Genomic DNA, 19,472 nt, shown 5'->3' on the forward strand with positions numbered 1-19,472 from the left:
GATAGGTTACTTACCCAAATTGAAGCTAGATTGTTGTTTCTTCTTCTTCTTGAGCAACTGATCCAGCTGTGTGTTCAGATATTCCTCCTCCGAGTCCTCGGTGTCGGTTGTGCTCGAGTCGGAGCTCATGGAGATATCCTCGTCGCGCAGACCCTGCCCGGGTCCGTTGGGGTTGTTCTTCTTCGGTGGTTCCCACTGAGGAACACGATCCTTAACGTGGAAGTAGTACAGGCGACCTCGTTCGTCGATCGCGAACTTCCATAGCGGAGGTAGATCCATTGGGGGCAGTTCGTAGTCTTCGGGATTGGTTGGCATGGGTGGCGGTTGCACCTTCAAGTACATGTGACTGGGGGGTCTGGGAAGGGGCCGATCGTCGGCCGAGTAATACTCTCCGGTGGCAGGATTCATTTTGGCAGGCACATCCATCGGGTTGGTGTGGTGCGGATTGAGACCGAACTTGAGGCAGTTGCTTTCGTGTTGCATCCAGAGTTCTTTGTTGCGCCGTTCGGCTTCTTCGTGGGCGACCTTCATTTCGAACAGCTGGCGCCGCTGTTGCTTCGAGAGGTGGTCCATTTTGGGCATTGGACTGGCAGTGTTGAGCGGGCGCTTCATCTTGGGGAAGTTTAGGAGTTCTCGATCGTCCATCGATTTGCGCCGTTTGAGTTCACGGGAGCGATCGAAGAACCGGCTGGAAGCGTGCCGCAGTGAAGATGAATCATCGTCACCGAGGCCGAGCGCTTTGTAGCGCAAATCGGCTTCACGTTCGTGCTCCTTCATCTGTTCGATTCGTTCTTTCTTCGGGATCCGGAATACCTCTTTCAGATTGATCCAACTGATGAGTAGTTTACAGGAAAGGATGCGGATTTGCGTTCCCAGCCGTTTCTCTTCGGGGGCGTTTTCGTCTTCCGGTTCCGGAATTTCGATGGAATCGATCAAGCTGACTGTCGACGCGATGGTGGTCTCCGGGGCTGGTGGTGCAGAAAGTTTCTCCTTGTCCGTCGTCCCTTCCTTCTCCGAGCAGGTGCTGCTGATGATCTCCTTCAGTTTTCCTAAGTCAGCAATCTTCAACAGTTCCGGCATGTTCTTCAAGACTTCTGCGCTGCCGACGACTTCCTGCTTCTTGGCATCGGAGCTGGTGTTGCTATCGCTGCCTCCTCCGTTGCTATCACTCGGAGAACTGCTGCTCGATTCCTTCTCCTTCTCTGGTTCCTTTTCCTTTTCCTTGAGCTTCTCGATTTTGGCCCACTTCTCGATCGTTTGCATGATCTTGCTGTCCTTCAGCATGGTTTTGTTTGGAATGGGTAAGCGATCGAGAGTGTCCAGAATCTGGATGCGGAATTTGAGATCTTCAATGGATTCAGTGGACTCGCAGATCCATCCGTAGAGCAGCCGCAAACCGTGGTAGTCCAGGAATAGCCGTCGACAGGGCAGCTCTCCACTTTGGAGGATCGTCAGCAGTCTGCTTCGGGATTTGATATCCTTGGCGCGGACCATCAGACGGGACAGTTTCAGTGTTTGAGCTTGGTTCTTGAGACCGGTCTTGAGCAGATGATTGATCTCCTGCTCCAGATCCGGATCTTCGTGAATTTGCGGACGACGTTTTTTGGGGCGTTCGATGCGTTTTCGCACCTTCTTGGGTTTCGGCTCGGGTGGTTTGTCAACGGTCGGTTCTACGGCGATCGGCTTTGTGGCGTCCGGTTCCCCTTCAACCTGTGGCTTCGCTTCACCCTCAAGTGGTATCGATTCTTCACTTTTAACCGCTTCCACCGGCGATTCAACCACTGCCGGAACAATTGGCGGAACTTCCGGCTTGACCTCCTCCTCCTCTTCTTCGCTCTCCTCAACCTCTTCTTCATCCTCGTATTCCGACTCGCCGTCGCTGCCAGGATCTCCACCGATCCAGCCGGTGCAGTTCTCCGCTTCACAATAGCACTTCTGAGCCCTCCGACCGTAGCGTTGGAACTGATAGTCGAAGGTGATTTCTTCTCCTGGCATTATGTACTTGGTACAGAAGAACCCAATTCTGAGTTCTCCGTTGACGGTCCACTTCTGAGTCTCCGCATTAGGGTCGCACGAGTGGTTTATGAATCGGGATATGTTTCCCTTCGTGGTGGCATCAATTATGGCATCACTCCTCAGCGCCATGAAGTAATAGTGCTGGTTCTTCTCCTTGGAGTACAACTCAGCCCGTTCGTCAAACTGCTCGCTGTTCAGAACCTCCCCAACGTACTCCATGATGAAATCGCCTGGGACGATCTCCGTACTGGCCTGGATGCCGAAGCCTTTCTTCTCCGTCCGGAATACTTGGCAGTTTGCATATTCCAACTTCTGGAAGCGCTTGTTCGTGCACCGTTCCCCAATTGTACAACGCGATCCACACTCGATCATCAGCAATCGGTTCAGACAATCCTCGCCGCAGCCCAGCTCTCCTCGATCGATTTCCTCCGTTGTGAGGAAACAGTCGCAATTCATCTTCTTCGCCTCCTTGCTGATGACCTTATCGCAGTGATACATGTTCTCCCGAATCGTCTCAAACCGGCTCAGCTTATCTTCCATATCTCGCAGATATTCCTCCGAGAGTTCGATGTTCGTCACATAGGCGTCCTGTTCGTTGGGTACCGTCATTTCCATTCCCGAAATATCGCCCGCCGAAATGACGTTGAAATTCCCAGTCAAGGCATCCTTAACGACCTTCGAATCGATGCCCAGCGAAATATTGGTCTTCTTGAACAACTTATCCCTATCCTTGACCAACCCGTGGCCGCTGGTTCGTTGCTTCTGCGAACTGATAGTCTTGATGCGGGACGATCTCCGGATGTTGGCATCGTCCTGCGGTTCCGTCTTTGCATCTTTTGCAGCTCCTTCCGTGTTGGAGCTGTTGTTGGAATTGGAATCGTCATTGGACTCCTGCGACGCAGGAGGAGGCGAGCTCGGTTCCGTCTCAAGTACCAATGGATCTTCCTCTACCTTGACGGCCTCTTCCGAGGGTTTTTCGTCGGAGAGCGTAATGTTTTCGAACTCTTTGAGGGCAACTTCCGGGCGGGGACCGGAAATGTTCACGCTGGCCTCGAACGCTTCGGAGATTTCCTGAACATCGGGAGTTTCCAAAACTGTTGGTTCTTCCTTTGGAACAATGACCGGCGATTCGGCGACTAGGGATTCCTGAGAAGATGTGATGATCTTAAGCTCCTCGTCATTTTGGTACATCTTCCGCGACGCCTTGGTCACAATCCGAGGCGGTTCCGGCGGTGGAAGTTCTTCTTTCACTACGGGCTGGACTTCCGGTTCTTCCTTAACTGGAACTTCTTCCGGTTGGGGTGGTTCAGGTTGCACCGTTTTCACCTCGACCGGCGGCGGAAGCTCTACCGGTTTATCCTTAGGCTTCTCCTTTTCCTTCGGCTTATCGTCCTTCAAACTCTTGCGCGACTTTGAGCTGCTAGAAGATTCTCGCTTACCGCTGGAGGAGGACTCTTTAGAGGACTTCTTCGAGGATCCAACCTTGCTCGGAACCGGTGAGCAATCCGTCGAACGACTCTTCTCCTTCGATTCCTTCGCTTTCTGTTCACTGCTGCTATGCTTCTTCTTCGTCTCCGACTCGCTGCGACGTTTACTATGCTTGTCCGATTTGCGTGATGGCTTTTCCATTTCTTTCGACGATCGCTTCACGTCCTCCGCTGATTTCGGCTGCTTCGAAGTCGAATCCAGAGCTTGCAGCTCGCTATCGAAGCACTTTTTCGGCTTATCGGACTGCTTCGGTACGGGCGTTGGAGGCTTCATTATCTCTTCCTTCTTTTCCAGTTCGGTCGGTTTCTTCTCAACGACCACCTCTGCTGGACGTTTCTTCTCCACGTCTGGCTTCTTATCTGTTTCGGATCGGCGCTCTTTTTTGTCAGACGATCGCTTGCGATCTTTGTCCTTATCCCGATCTTTGTCCTTGTCGCGATCTTTATCCTTACTGCGATCCTTGTTACTGCTACTGCTGGAGCGGCTCTTCGATGGTTCTCTTTCTCGCTTATCTTTGGAGGAGTGTTCCCTTTCGCGATTCTTGGACTTCCTCGAATCTTTGCGAGATTCACGACCTTCTTTTGATGATTTCTTCTGCTCTTTCGGTGTTATTGAGGAGGCATCTGCTTTGGGCACTGTTTGAACTTCCAATGGTGGTTCTTCTTTTATCTTGACGCGTACTTCTTCTTTGGTTTGCTCCTTTTCTGGTTCACATGGCGTCGCTTCTTTCTGTTCCGTCACAATCGGTTCAACCTGTTCAACCTTCACTGGTTCGATTACTTCCCTGCACGTTTCTGGTTCCTTTGTAGCCTGTTCAACAGGCTCTACCTTCAATCTCCTAGGACTGTGCGTGGATTTCCTACGCTCCGAGGTAGACTTCCGTCGCGATTCTTTCGTTGGTGTCTTTTTTGACGTCTTTTCCGCTTCTTGTACCACTGCTGGAGTCGGAGTTACTGTTTCCGGTTCTACCTTCACTTCAGCTGGTGTCTGCTCAATAGCAACTTCGGGTTCGACTTCCATTGGAGCAGTAGATTCCTCCACAACAGGTTTAACCGAAGCATCGACCTCCATCGCAACCTCTGAAGCTTCTTCTGGCACTGACATCTGCACCTTCAACTCCTCAGATTCCTCATCTTCGTCGACGGGCTTTATCACTTCAACGGTGTCTTCTTCCGCACTCGGAGCCGTATCCCTCCGACTTCGTCCTCTACGTGGCCCATCCGCCGGTGTAGGTCGAGTGCCTCCGCGAATGCGCCGTTTCCTGAATGGTTTTGGAGCAATAGGAACCACCGGAGTCATTGCTTCCTCCTGATCATCCATTATGATCTCATCGGCTTGGAGGACAATTTCCATGGCATCATCCAGAACATCCTCGCTTTCAGCGGTCGTATTGACTGTTGTTTCCGCAGGCTCCTCCCGTTCTTCAATCATTATTGGAGGTTCCTCTTTTGGTTGAATCTTCTCCTCGACTGCTTCCGGTGCTTTCACTTCCGGGGATACGTCGACTGTCTTGACCGAAGCCGCTGCTGCGCTGCTTCTTGTCGTTTTGTATGATCTTTTGATGAACATAGATCCCGCCGGACGCTCTCGGTCATCCTGCACCGGAATAATCGGCTGCGGTGTGGTCGCCGTTTTTGCTGGCCGTCCCCTTCGCTTCTTCGTTACGACTTCCACCTCGGATTTGTCTTCAATTCCGGAGGTGTCTTCCTCTGACGGTTGAATCGTTAATGATCTGAATGACATCATCGACGACAGCGAAGAGCCCGAAGGACCCGCTTCAACGTTGGTGAACTCCTCTTCCGGCCAGCCGCAGAACTCCTCCGGTGAAGGACTATCGAATCCATACAGATCGTCATCCGAAAAATAGCTGCTATCAAAGTTACAAGTTAACGTTGAATCGTTTGGATCTTCAAATGAAGATAGCGTAATGCTATCAATCGCCCAATCCAAGGAGCTTCCTTCCCCAACGATTGACTTGGTTCGTTTCTTGCGAAATCTTTCACGTGGAATCGGGGTGCATGCACGCGTGGGTCTTCGTCTGGTTCCGTCCACCTCTTCCTCCTTGTCTTTCTTCTTACTTCCGTAGGTTCGCAACGGAGGAAAAAGCATTGTTGGTGGCGAATCCGGAGACAAATCTTCGCTCGAGGACATCACTTCCGGCTCCTTAGTGGGTAGACTCTTCCGACCACCTCCGTTACTGCGGGCCAGCTTTACATCGGCGTACGGCACCTGAGACGATGGCAGAGGGGCGTCCACCACAAAATCTCGAAACTTATTCGTCACTTTGACTTGCCGTTTGGATTTGCGGGTGCCGATCAATTCAGTTTTCGAACTACTTTCTCCTTCGTTTTCCGGTGGAACTGAAGGTCCGCTGCCACTACCGGTATTGGATGCTTCATCCTCATCAGATTTCTTATCAATCTATAATATCAAAAACTACGTTATCCTTCAATGATTCCTAATATACTCAGTGGCGTAGCTGTTTTTTTAGGGGCCCGGCGCGGAGTCGAATTTGGGGGCCCCAAAATGCACCGTTATACCAACATACGATCAACAGAAAAATTGGCGTGTCCAAAGTCCATGTGCCATATCGGTCACCACAGACTGAAGAATCTTGTTTACCGGGATCCAAGGTTTTTATTTTCCAAATCCCGAAAATGTTAGGGATTATTCCAGAGTAGAGTTTCTTTTGAGAACTGCTCCTGGGAACCCTTCATGTTTTAAATCATTCCTTTTTAATTTTAATTCAATACATCTGAAACTGAAGTATGTATTGACTTGGAATTGATATTAATGTTAAAATAATTAAATTTGATATCTTTTTAAATCAAGTTGGTAGTGTAGTTAGAGGACAAGATGTAAAACAAATCTTCAAACACTTCGTAAGCCTTCTATTTATCTTCCTTTAGAGTCTTCATGATTCTTTCAACATTCGGACTGTTGTTAGGTTTGACCTAGCGAGACTGAAGCTTGGTCGGTCGAACGCTACACTGTGTCCCTGAAGATACTATTAGCCAGCAATTATTCCAGGTATTTCTCCAGCAATACCTTCAGGGAATTGCCAAACAAATAAGAACCTCTTACCATAATTTCAAGACCTCCAGATACTCGGGACCCCATGCGAACCACACTCCCCTAGCTACGCCACTACAAACACTCCCAATCACACCTACCTGAACCGTCAGCTCTTCTGATTCCTTATCAATCTCCATTTTCGCTTCCTTCGGCTCTTCCAGTTCCTTCTCCACCGCCATGGACGTCGATTCAGACACCTCCGATGGCGTCATATTACTTCCCTCGTGCGACTTTGAATCTTCATCCACAATCTCGATCAACTCAACCAGTCCATCATCATTGGAGTCTTCCTTCTCCTCCATCGCCGAAGTTAGGCGCACTCTCTGTTGGCTCCGGGTAGCCCTTGGCGGTCCGATCGATTTCTGGAAACCGTAACAAATTATTTGTAGAAGTGATAGCGAATGAGTTTCTTTAAAATAGGAACTAAAGAGACCTTATGGCTGAGAAGAGAGACTAAAGAGGGATGACGAAATACTAAATTATAGTTTCAAATAGGTTTCCACAGAGGGTTTGACCAGAAATCTCTCAGAGGTTGTTTCTAAAAATTTCTTTGGGGAATTTGCGTGATACCTATTACGTAAAGCAGCAACATACACAGTTTTCATGATTTTCTCTACAAATTTCATCAGATGTGTTTCAGGTATTTCCTCAACGTTTACGCCAGGTATACTATGTATTGTACCTGCAGAAATTACTCAGAGATTCGTTCAGGAATTCCTCTGAAGAATCTTCCAGAAATTTTTCAAGAAAGTCCTCAACCCTCTCAGAATTTATCCTTTCTTTTAGTTTAGCAGTCTGCGAGAACTCAATCACTTTTTTTTACAAAGATCACCTCCTTTTTTTGGCGTTATATTCACACGAGATTATTAAATGTGAGCTTTCTATGTCATTAATATTCTCCAAGGATATCTTCAGAAATTATCCATGAGTGTTTCCACGATATACGAATGCGAGAATGGCAAATTTGACAAGGAAAGTTCTCAGTAATGAGTTTTTAAAATTTTGATCTGTGTAAAAGCTTCTATACCTTTGAAATTGCTAGATTATTGGAAAACATACTAAACAAAACCCTGGATATCGAAATTACCAAACAAATGTCTCACTGAACATTGAGACAAAATTAGGGAGTATGTTTAGAGTAGTTTCTGGCTAAATCTTTGAATAATTTTGGTTGGAGTTTCAAGAAGCTTCTGCTTACCTAATGAAGGAGTTTTGTTGATAATTCTTTAAAGGTAGGTCGAAAATTGCTGATGGGTCTCTGCTTAAGATTACTCTAGAACTTCTGCTAGCAATTATTTCAGTTTGTCTCTAAGAATTGCGTCCTCAGGACTGGTAGCGACTAAGTGCCTTCAAAATAGGAATTTTTGCGTGAAACAAGTGACAAAACAAAAAAGAGACTGTACGGGACCCAAGAACACAAAAATAATCAAAACAGGAATCAGGAGATTAAAGTTGTATGAAATTTTTTTTCTCAGAAGATTCGACCAGGCATTTTTTTTGTGAATTTTGAATTACAAGTGTTCGTATTACTGAATGTATTTTTTCAACATTTTTACAAGAATTTAACTAGAAACTATTCGAGGTATTTTCCCAAAGAATACAATTATTGATTTAAACGACCTTCTCAAGGAATTCGCCATGGAATTAGTTCAATATACCTCCAAGAATTCAACCTGGATATTTTTAGGGATATCTCCAGTAAATACTCCAGCGGTGCTAACATGATTTTCTCCAGGCCTTGAAGGTATCAGGTGTAGATAATTCCCGTGTGCAAATCAAGCTCGCTGCTCTAGTGCACGCAACATGAGTATGAAAAGCCACTAGTAACAATTTGTCCTGCGCGCGTTTATAGTCAACATGAAGGTTTTTTTTTTGTAGTCATGTTGCGTCCACTAGAGTAGCGAGCTCGATTTTGCACACTTGGGTCATTTACAGCTGATACCTTCAAGGCCGTTGGAGGATCACAGGACCACTTAGCGTCCACGTACGGACTTCAAATTTTCACCTGATTTTTTTTCTTACCAAAACGAGCACTTTACAATAACGAACTTGTAACATTTCTCATTTTCGAAAAACAATGGACGGCGTAGTGTCTACTCATTTACAGAAATGAACGAATAGTTAATTCTAAATGACTAAATTTGGAAATACTTTTCACTTCAATAAAAAAAATCTGTAAAAACATAGGTAGGAAAAATTCAAAAGTATGTAATTGGTTATTTTTTTATTTATCTGAAAAAAAAACTCAGATGATCTAGAAGTGTCTTTAATTATCAAAGTTAGATACCTTAAGGATCTTAACGAAAAAATAGCCTTTCCAGGGTTACTCGTTTGCCAAAATCAAATTCCCTGATATTTCCAGGTTTTCCAGGATTCACAAAATAATTCCAGGTGCTAGAAATACTCTAACTTTGTATGGCAAAAACAGAATAATGACAAATTTTAAAGTGTTTTTGCATTAATAGCAATTTATACGCTTCTAGAATTTTTTAACGCATGCTGAAGCTATTCCAATATCCAATATTTCAATATGAGGTGCTAACAAAAACAACGTTTGAGTTTTATTCAAATGAATTGTATTTGCCAATGATGGAGTCTTTTATTTCGTTTGTAAGAGCTCTGACAGGGTGGCTACTCATTCATAGATTATTTTTTTGCGTTTATTAGAGAGGTTTTAAGCCAGAAGGGTTCATTCGCCTCTTAGAAAAAAATCAATACTACAAATCTGTACAGAGTTTACAGCATTTCAAATAGATTACATTTCTTCAGAAATTTTAAAAAATTAGCTTCTTCCGTTTTGTTGTTACCTAAAGCTATTTGAATATTGCTATTAATGCCAGTTTTGTTGCGAATGTATTTTATGCAGGTAACGATTATGTGTTCAACGGTCAGCTCCATTTGGCAAACCTCACATGTTGCTGATTGATTTCGGTCGAATAAATGCTTTTTAGTGAGCTTGGTGTGCCCAATTCTGCATCGATTTAGAGCTCTTTGCTCTTGGCGGTCTTGATGATCTATCCACTTTCCAACAGTTGGTTTGATCTTTTGAAGAAAAGTTGCTCGATGATCGTTCCACATGCGTTGAAATTTATCGTGTAATCGTTTGTTGATCCATTTGATAACATCACTAGCAGGTACAACATTATGTAGTGGAGGGGCGGTTCTGCCCCTTTCAGCTGCTTGGTCAGCTGCTTCGTTTCCGGGTATGTTCGAGTGACCTGGAATACAGCAGAGGGTGATATCCTTAAGGCTCGCTTCTTTTAAGATTGATTGGATGGACGGGTGTTTCGAATCTCCTTTCTTTATTGCATCCATACAGCTCGCTGAGTCACGGAAAATCACAGCGGCCCTGTTATCCGCAGTTTGGACAGCCACAGCGAGTGCAGGAGCTTCAGCAGAATAAACACTGCTTTGAGCAAGAAGGCCCGTTTCTATTTGGAGTTCTTGACAAACAACGCCTAGCCCTACTTCAGTTCCCGACTTCGATCCATCAGTGAACATTTGACAATATTCCTCATATTTTTTGTTCTGAAGTTCTTTAACACAGGCCCTGGCAATATTCTTGTTATTCCCTTTCTTGAAAACTGATCTCACGGACCAGTCAATTTTGACTTGATGCATGTCCCAGGGGATTTTCCCTATCCACAGGAGCTTTGCGATCTCTGGAATGTCGTGTCCTGTCTCATCGGGGAATGCTTCAATTGCACATTTACGAAGATGCTGATGATTGAAAAATGGTTTTTCTGCTAGTCGAATATATCTTCTGGCGAGAGTATCCACTAGCCTGAGATGCAATGGTAGCTGGCCGGCTTCGACTGCTAAACTAAGCGTGGGCGACGATCTTACTGCTCCCGATGTAATTCGAAGAATTTCATTGTAGGTTGATTGGAACGGTTGAGGCCGAACAGTTCAATACCATACATAAGTTTGGAAACGCAAATGGCATTCCCAATTCTCCATAGAATGTTTCGATCCGCTTTAAAAGCCAAAGCTTTCAGACAGTTGATTCGGCTGAAGAGAGCTTCTTTAATTTTTGCCCCGTGCACAAGAAAACTGTCTTTCCTGTTGATTCATATCCCGAGAAATCGTTCAGCTTTGACTTCAGGAACGATTTCGTTATCGATCTTCACATTTCGAGCACAGCGCCACTTGTGCCTTGATCTTTGACACATATGAAGGATACAGGATTTTGGGGCAGACAGGCGGAATTCGACGCTTTTTGCCCACGTATTGACAGCATCCACTGCTTCAAGTAGTCTGTTTCTCACTTTTGGAAGGTGCTTAGAAATAGCGACAAGGACTATGCCGTCCGCATATACTAGCACTCGTATATTTTTCGGAATGACGTCAAATACTGGGTTGATAGCTATCAGAAACAAGGTGACAGCTAACACAGATCCTTGGGGGACGCCATTTTCTTGGATCCGATCTTTCGACAAAGAGCCACCGTAGGAAACCCTGAAACGTCGATCCAAGAGAAAGTTGCTGATGCAGCTCGGAATGCGTTTTCCAGTGTTCAAACTATCTATTTGTCTCATTATATGAGTTCGCCAAACTTGATCATAGGCCTTATTGATATCGAGCAATGCAAACTCTGCGTGCGCGTTGGATTGTTCGATTTCTGCTAGAATTTCGGTCAAATCAGCGAAGTAGGATGATGTGCCACGTCCGGTTCGAAATGCATGTTGGTGTTCATTGAGTAAGTTGTTTTCTTCGAGGAAGGTCATTAGACGACGATTAACCATACGCTCGTATATTTTACCGATACAACTCAGAAGCGTAATTGGCCGGTACCCTTCCGCATGCTGAGCCTGTGTATTGGATTTTGGGATTGGTATAACCAGTCCTTGTTTCCAGCTGTTCGGAAATTCACCCTTTTCCCAAACTTTATTGAAACTCTTCAGCATTGCGAGCTTTCCTGCATATGGCAGATGTTTGATCATTAGATATCCGACTTGATCTTCGCCGGTAGAGTGTCCATTAGTGACATCAATGGCTCGTAACAACTCGTAGATTGTGAAATCTGTATCGAGTCGAGTGTTTTCAGAAACCTGAATATTTTGATCCCATCCTGTTTCTTCAGATTCCTGATCTGTACTAGAGTTTCCTGATGATGCTTGGTAAAAATAATTTGAAAAGTGCTCTGTGATTACACTGGTATCTTGGGTAAACGAGTTGTCGATTTGGAGTCCTCGCTGTCCGTTTCGTCTTTTTCCCATCAATCGGTTAAAATTAATCCAAAGCACATCGGATGAAGTGTTAGGATTGAACATCTGGCAAAAAATATTCCACGAATCACGTTTGGTAGATTCGATTGTTTTCCTTGCAATCGCCCGAGCTTGCTGGAAAGCTTTTTTAGCGTCATCGTGAAGAGGGTCTGAAGGATTCAGACGTTTCAGTTTGCGAAGAGCCTTACGTCGTGCATTAACTTTTTCTTTGACTTCGTTTGTCCACCAAATTTCAGATCTTTCTTTTGATACTCCGGAAGATTTTGGGATGGACTTTTCTGCCGCTCCAATGATGAAATTTCTTAGCTGCTCGACATCGATATCTGAATGCGACGAAAGCGATTCAAGGATAATATTTTCAAAAGAGATCCAGTTAGCATCTTTATGGATCCACCGTTTACGTGAACGTTGAGACGGTGTATTTTGATCCGAGGTGACTCTGATGGGGAAATGGTCGCTTCCGAAGGTATCCTTGTAGATTGACCATCGAATTTTTGCTGCAAGGCTACATGACACGACAGTGAGATCGATTGCCGAAGTTGTTCCATGAGCAGAGCTGATGAAAGTTGGTTCTCCATTATTTATTACGATAAGTTGATGTTCGACAAACCATTCGAGTAGAAGACATCCTCGTTTAGTAGTTTTCATACTACCCCAAGCTTCGTGGGCGGCGTTAAAGTCCCCGCCGATGACGAAAGGTGGATCTACATTTTCAATTATGCTGTCAAGCGTCGTAATAAGATCTTGATCACATGTGTTTGGAGGCACATAGATACTGACAATCGATATGTTCAACGGGGATTGTATTCGGGCGGCACATACAGGGATGCGCGTAACAAAGTGATAGAATTGGTGAGGGAATTCTTTGAGAACCCCCAATCCAGCTGCTCCACCACCCTGAGAATAGTGACGGCTAGATAATTCCCAGTCGTAGCGGGAACTGAGTGCTGTGCTAACCTTCTTTGTCATCATTTCCTGAAGGCCGATGCAGATTGGCGCATTTTGGTTGACGATATGAGAGAGTTCTGGGTGATTTTTCCAAAGGCCTCTAATGTTCCATGATGATCTTGTTGCCCAAGGAACACACATGTTATAATTGATGCATATTAACTCTTATATTACTAGATTTTGTCATATAAGAGTTAATATGCATCAATTATAACATGTGTGTTACTCGGGTGTTCACTTCAGTTTCGGAGGTCGAAGAGCAGTTGCTTGTAAGGGAGCTTTCGCGAACAGGCGAGGTTTCTGAAACATGGTGAGAAGTATCGTGGGATTCATGTCTAGCTAATGATAATACAGGAATACTTGCCCGAGATGAAGGGCGAGCCACGTCGACTGCCGCCAGAGGCTCATTGAGCAAGCTCGGAACATCTCTGGTCAGGGTCGACGTGGTGCGCCTCGCACTTGGCGAATCAATGTTTTGGGTGACGAAATTGTTGGACGTAGATGGCTGGGGGTAGAAGTTGTAGAGCTGATCGTATGCGCTGGAATCGGACGGTATTTTCGGCAGCGTTGAGTTGTTCGAGCTGGCGGCCGAGCTGGGGGTTTGGTGGTCAACAGGTAGAAGGATGGCGTCCTGGATCACCTCTCCACCCAGGCTCGCTCCCTTTATCAGGAGTGGAGGGGGTACTACACATTCCCCACCTCCAAACCGCGATGTTGTATCCACAGGTTAAGATGGAGAGTTGAGTATTTTTCTAGATGGAATGATGGAGTCGTGTGAGTTAGTATCCAAATCGTAGTCCGAAGGGTCGCAGGGTCGTTCAGAGGTAGCGTCGGTTGCATGTCGTAGGTCATCCGATATCGAGTCATTATGCATAGCTGGGTCAGTCATTTTGTGATGTGTTTTTGGAGGGAACATCTTGGTCATGTTGTATACAACATCTTGGTCATTTTTCAGAGGTGCCTCCAGAGTCGGCGATCAAGGATGCCCTTGTGCCTGATTTATGAGTGACATCAGTTGGTGATATTTCCATTACGTGTTTTCTGCTCCTACTGCGTGTTCGTATCGCTTCGTCCATTGCATGATCCGCGGTCCTTCTAATATCGCTGTGGAGAGACGGAGGAGATACGAACGTTTTGTCTTTACGTGACTTTCGCTGAGTGTTCTGGTTGGAACATAATAAGTTTGCTTGGAGGAACACCGATTTTTTTTTTTCTATTTGGGAGCTGTCGCGTGATTTTAGACGTTGATCGTTGATGATGGCTACAAGTTTTCGCTTCAATGTTTCGACTTCAGCCCGCAGTTCCGCAATAATTTTATCTTTGTTCGATTCCTCTTCTCTTAGCCGTTTTTGCACCTCGCTGGCGATCGTTTCCTTCTGTGTTTCACTAGCGTAGATTTTTCTAGCTTCAGTAGTCGACACATTCCTATCGATTCGAATTCGGATCACGTTAGATTCATCCTTGTATTTTGGACATGTACGTGATGTTGGTGAGTGAGTGCCTGTACAATGCATACAATACGGAGCGTTGCTGCATTGCTCCCCTTCTGATGTGTGTGGTGCTTGGGAGCATTGCAGGCAAATTTTAGGCTGTTGACAGAATTTGCGAGGATGTCCATAGGTGCCACACTGGAAACAAACAGTCGGAGCGGGATAGTAGGTGCGAACGGGGACGCGGAGTCCGCCAAAGTAGATGAATTCCAGCAGGAGAGTACCTTGGAATGACAATACGACTAGAGGAGTATTTTGAACCGACCCGTTGACTTTTTTCGTTATTCTGCGTACAGCTTGTACTCGTTGCGGCTTCAGATAGTTGAGAAGTGCTACCTCGTCGACATCAGTAGAATCAGATTCGTAAACGACACCCTGCACCTTGTTCATCGTAGGATGGGAAATAACTTCGACGACGGTTCCGTCAGTGAGCTGGGTCATGTTAGTCAGCTTACCATAGACTGATTTCAAATTGGTACGAAGTACGTACCTAGTTCCGCGGCCCTCCTTGGTCATTCCTATCTTCGCTGCATCTTGCACTCCGACCGCTAGTTCAATGGATGCGTAAATGATGAAAGGGTTTGGTAGTGGCGATTGTTGGCTATTTTGCGTATTTGCTTCGTTTGGTTTTCTGCGTAGAAGCAACACCATCGTTTGCCCCATTTCGTCCTCACTGAGCATCCAGTCTGGTTGGCGTTTTCCCCTCAACGACCCACCTGGATCGCCAGGATCACCCCTAGTTGGGGCATGATTTGCCCCGGCAATCAAAACACTTTATTGGCTGCTGTCGAGTATCTCCACTTAATCGGGTTATCGCTATTGCTATAGGTAGCACTGGCTGGTACGACAAAACAATGGAGCGGTGATGCTATAACACTTGTTGTTATCTTTAGCAGCCGAAAGCAGATATATCGGCGGCAATTTCAGCTATTTTAATAACTTCACTAGATTTCTTGTACTCCCGGCTAAATCAGCACTAATAACTTGCTATGTTAGCAAATTTCCGGATATTGATTCGGCTTATTTCACTGGGAAATATCACCGCAATTTAGAGTAACACGGACGCGTGGTAATGACGACTGTGTCCCGAACTCAAGTGATTCATAGAAATGAAATTCCCTGATGTTTCCAGGTTTCTTCAGGTCCATTTTTTTATTTTTTTCAGGTTCAAGAAATTTTCCAAAATATATAACTTATTGACGATTTTTTTTTATTGTAGAATACTAAAAATTTATTTGCAACGGTTTCTGCTTTGAAGCACTTAGACAAATAACCCAATGATAAATTTCAAAGTATTTTTCACTTCATTAAAAAAAACTATCTGTTTGTTCTAAACGTGTAAACAACTTAAGAAAAAAAAATGTCGATTTGTTTTAATTTTTTTGAAAACTGTAAAAGCGTATCAAAGTGCCTCTAATCATCAAAGTCAGATATGGAGTAAATAGTCTATTCGAACTTTAGAAAATAAATTTTAAAGGAAAAAATGGGATTCAGATTTATGGACATCAGCGACGCACCCAGAACATTTCTCTGAAATCAGGGCTGGTAATGACTGATCATTTTGGAAATAACTTTTGATACCTCTAAGCTAAAATATAAAACAAACTTGTTTGAAGAAAACCTAACATGAGTGTTTGAACAGACATTTCTTTGAAAACATGTCTAAGACTTTTTTTTAATTATTCGAGAAATGTTTGAACCGCAGCAATAATATTTTGATGGAATTTTGTAAAAAACGCCGATTTTTGTAGCAATACCTGAGGGTAATCAATTTTTAGAATAATTCTCATGAAAATACCTGGCGTAAAGCCTTTTTTCAACGCTATTTTATTCTTTCAAAAACTAAAATAAATCTTTATGAAAGAATTTCTATAGGATCTATGAGAAACATGTGGTGGAAATCCTGTGATAATCGCTAGAACTTTTTCAGAGTAATCTCTGTGAAAATTACTAGAGATCGTAGCGTTGGAAGGATTGTCTGCAACCAACGCTAAAGAAATTCCTCAAGCATCCCTTCAAAAATCGCTGGTAGCATCCCTGGAGAAAATCCTGAAAGTATTCGAGAAAGAATCTCTGGAGAAATCACTAAAACTCCTGATGCGTTTTTTTGGGACCTAAGAAAAATATCTTTAATGGAATGGAATTATCGTGTAACAGTCTCTGAAGGTTCCTCAGAGTCTCTAGAATTTGGAATATGATTAACTCTAAAATGAGACCTGTTGCCAGAGAGATGAAGAATTTTACGTAACTGTACAACTCGGCGATTTAAAGTTATACAACATGTTTCATGTTGAATAAATAAAAATGACTATAAAATCAAAGTACAGAACATCGTTTCGATAGCTGAGCAGCCGAAATTTTTTTAGATTGAATAGATTTTGTGTCATGTATTACTAATTCAAAATAATTTCCCTGATTGTGGCCAAAATTCCCTGAGAATTCCAGGTTTTTTCAGGTAGTAGACACCCCGCTTTCCCTAAGAAATGGAATTCAGATTTATGAACATCAACGACGGAGAGCATTTTGTATTTTATCATAGATAATATCTTGTGGAAAGATGGAAAGAATTTTTTGTGGGGAATTGCTGTAATATTTGTTAGTGTGAAATCTCAAATAAAATTATGAACAAACCTTGAACATATTGCTTGGAATATTACTCGAGTATTGTCTGGAAAAAAAACTACTCATGAGTAATCGTGGATGAAATATTAGAGAAATTTCTGGGGGAACTTAAAAATGAATCACTGGTAGAATTTTTTGTGGAGGTCCTGGGATAGTTTTTATTAGATTTTTAGGTCTAATTTATTAGATTTCTTGGTCTAATCACTTGAATAATTTTGGAGCAATTCCTGAGCTTATCCATATATAGATTCACAAAAGTGTTTGTATGCAAAGGCTGAAGGAATCACTGTAAAAATCGACGTAGGAACTCTTTGAGGAAATCTTGTAAGTGTTCCGGGAAAACTGGCATTGGTAGAAAAATATCTGAAGGAAATCCTGGAATAATATTTTCGACAATTTTTGGAGTAATCCCTGTGGAAACTCTTGGTTCGGTATTTCAATTCAAAATTCGCAAGGAGAAGGAAGCCCTGTAAATACCATCTTCCCAGGAAACATAAAACTCATACTCACTTTTCGTCCCCGCGCACCCTTGCGAGCACTTCCGGACCCCGCCGAAGGCCCGGAAGGACTAATCTGCTCCATCGGTAACTTCTCCAGCACCACAGACGCTCTCATCTTGGAAGACAAGGCCGCTTCATCCACTGCTCCAGCGCTCATCTCATCCGTCCCCGCAACATTTCCGCTGTCTTCCGGAGGCGGAGCCTCACCCTTATCACTATCAGTACTGCTAGCGCTACTGCTGCCTCCACTTGCCAGGGTGGAGTTTTTCACCGCTGCCGATGTGCGTGTAGTTCGAACCATTTTCAGCGATAATTATCACCCATCGGACAACGGCCCACTGTACTTACGTTCGGCGACGGAAACAGTTCAAATTTAACGCGATTTCGGGCTGAAAAATCCAATTATAAATCCCAAAATTGGCAGGAGGTGCTTCCAGGCAAACACAAATGGCGGACGACGTGTAGGGTTGTCGCAAATTAATCGATTATTTCGATTAATCGATTAATCGACTCACTAATCGATTAATTTTTCATCGATAGCTGACTCACTTAATAATCGAGATAATCGATTAATTGACTTCGATTATTTAACGATTTTTCCAAAATAAAATGACCAGTTCTAACTACGATTATGTTTTCCTGTAAAACCCTGTGTTGTGTAAAGCTAAGTATGCTGTTTCACTCAAGAGAAGTAAAGAAGTTTCTTTACAGAATGGGTCAAGCAATTTCCTACAGAGAGTCCCATTTGAAATGACATTTCTCACCAACTGCGTACTGCGATCAGAGAAATGTAATTTCCTGGTCATTTCTGGGAAGAAATTCTCCTCGCATCGAGATAGGCGATTTATTCAGGAAGTTGGTAGAGATTGTCTCGAAATTCATTTCAAGACTCCTTCAGGCATTATTTTCAAGGCTATTACTCCAGGCACTTAAAAAAAAATAAATAAAAAAAAAACTGTCGAAATGATCTCTAGCGTTTCCCACAAACATTCCAAAATATTTCTCTATCACTTCCATCTAGGATTCCTATGCAAGACACTACAAGAAAACCCTCATGAGACCGTACACAACGTCCTCTATATGCACCTGCAGTATTTGCCCTAAGCATCCTTACAGAAAATGTTCCAAGAATTTTACCAGGAGTCGTCCACAGATTCCTCCTGATTTTTCTAGGAATTGTTCATGGGATTCCCCCAAAAAAATCCTATTAGGATTCCAGCGAGAATTCCTTCATAAATTCCTCCAGACGTTACTAAGAGATTTCTTCAGCGATTTCAACGAGGGCATTTAAAAAAAACTTTTCCTCGGATTTCTTGGAGAAATTCTTGGAGTATTTTCTGAAAGAATTCCAAGAAACAATCTGGAGGAAATTTTTGAAGAAAACCCAGGAGAAATAACTGGAGAAATTCCGAAAGAAAAAAGAATGTCAATTCCAGGAGGAGTTTTCAGATGTACATACATCCTAATTGATGAGTTTTTACAGGTATTCTTCAAAGATTTTCAGGAATAATACTTGTTGTCGTGGGGCCCAAATAGCCGTAGCGGTAAACGCGCAGCTATTCAGCATGACCAAGCTGAGGGTCGTGGGTTCGAATCCCACCGGTCGAGGATCTTTTCGGGTTGAAAATTTTCTCGACTTCCCAGGGCATAGAGTATCTTCGTACCTGCCACACGATATACACATGCAAAAATGGTCATTGGCATAGTAAGCTCTCAGTGAATAACTGTGGAAGTGCTCATAAGAACACTAAGCTGAGAAGCAGGCTCTGTCCCAGTGGGGACGTAACGCCAGAAAGAAGAAGAACTTGTTGTTTTTACTAAAGAAACCCTGGAAGGAATTTCAGGATGAATTTGTTGAGAAATTATCGGTAGACTTCATGGAAATCTTGTAAGAACAAATAAGGGATTACTGAAATACAAAACATGAGGAAATTCTGGCCGATTTTAGAAGAAATGACTGTAAAAAAAGGTAGAATCCCTTGAAAAAAATCTGGAACAATTCCTAGAATAAGTCGTAGAGGAATCACCGGATAAATTTATAAAGGAAAATTCTAGGATTTTTTTGGAGGAATTCTTCAAGAACCTCAAAGAGATTTTTTTTGAAA

At 43.8% G+C, this 19,472-nt stretch overlaps 1 protein-coding gene across 1 annotated transcript in view; it reads right to left on the bottom strand.

The window, feature by feature from the left end:
• Window positions 1-17,950, bottom strand: part of LOC5567362 (probable histone-lysine N-methyltransferase CG1716) — a 28,777-nt gene extending 10,827 nt beyond the window's left edge. Inside the window, exons 1-3 of the mRNA XM_021851204.1 lie at window positions 17,378-17,950; window positions 6,678-6,941; window positions 15-5,925 (exon numbers count right to left, since the gene is read on the bottom strand). Of these exons, the coding sequence (XP_021706896.1) occupies window positions 15-5,925; window positions 6,678-6,941; window positions 17,378-17,668 (6,466 nt within the window). The 5' untranslated portion in view covers window positions 17,669-17,950. The remainder of the gene's footprint in view (window positions 1-14; window positions 5,926-6,677; window positions 6,942-17,377) is intronic.
• Between the last annotated feature and the right edge of the window lie 1,522 nt (window positions 17,951-19,472).

Source organism: Aedes aegypti, chromosome 3 (genome assembly GCF_002204515.2).
Source record: "Aedes aegypti strain LVP_AGWG chromosome 3, AaegL5.0 Primary Assembly, whole genome shotgun sequence".
Classification (NCBI taxonomy): Eukaryota; Metazoa; Arthropoda; class Insecta; order Diptera; family Culicidae; genus Aedes; species Aedes aegypti.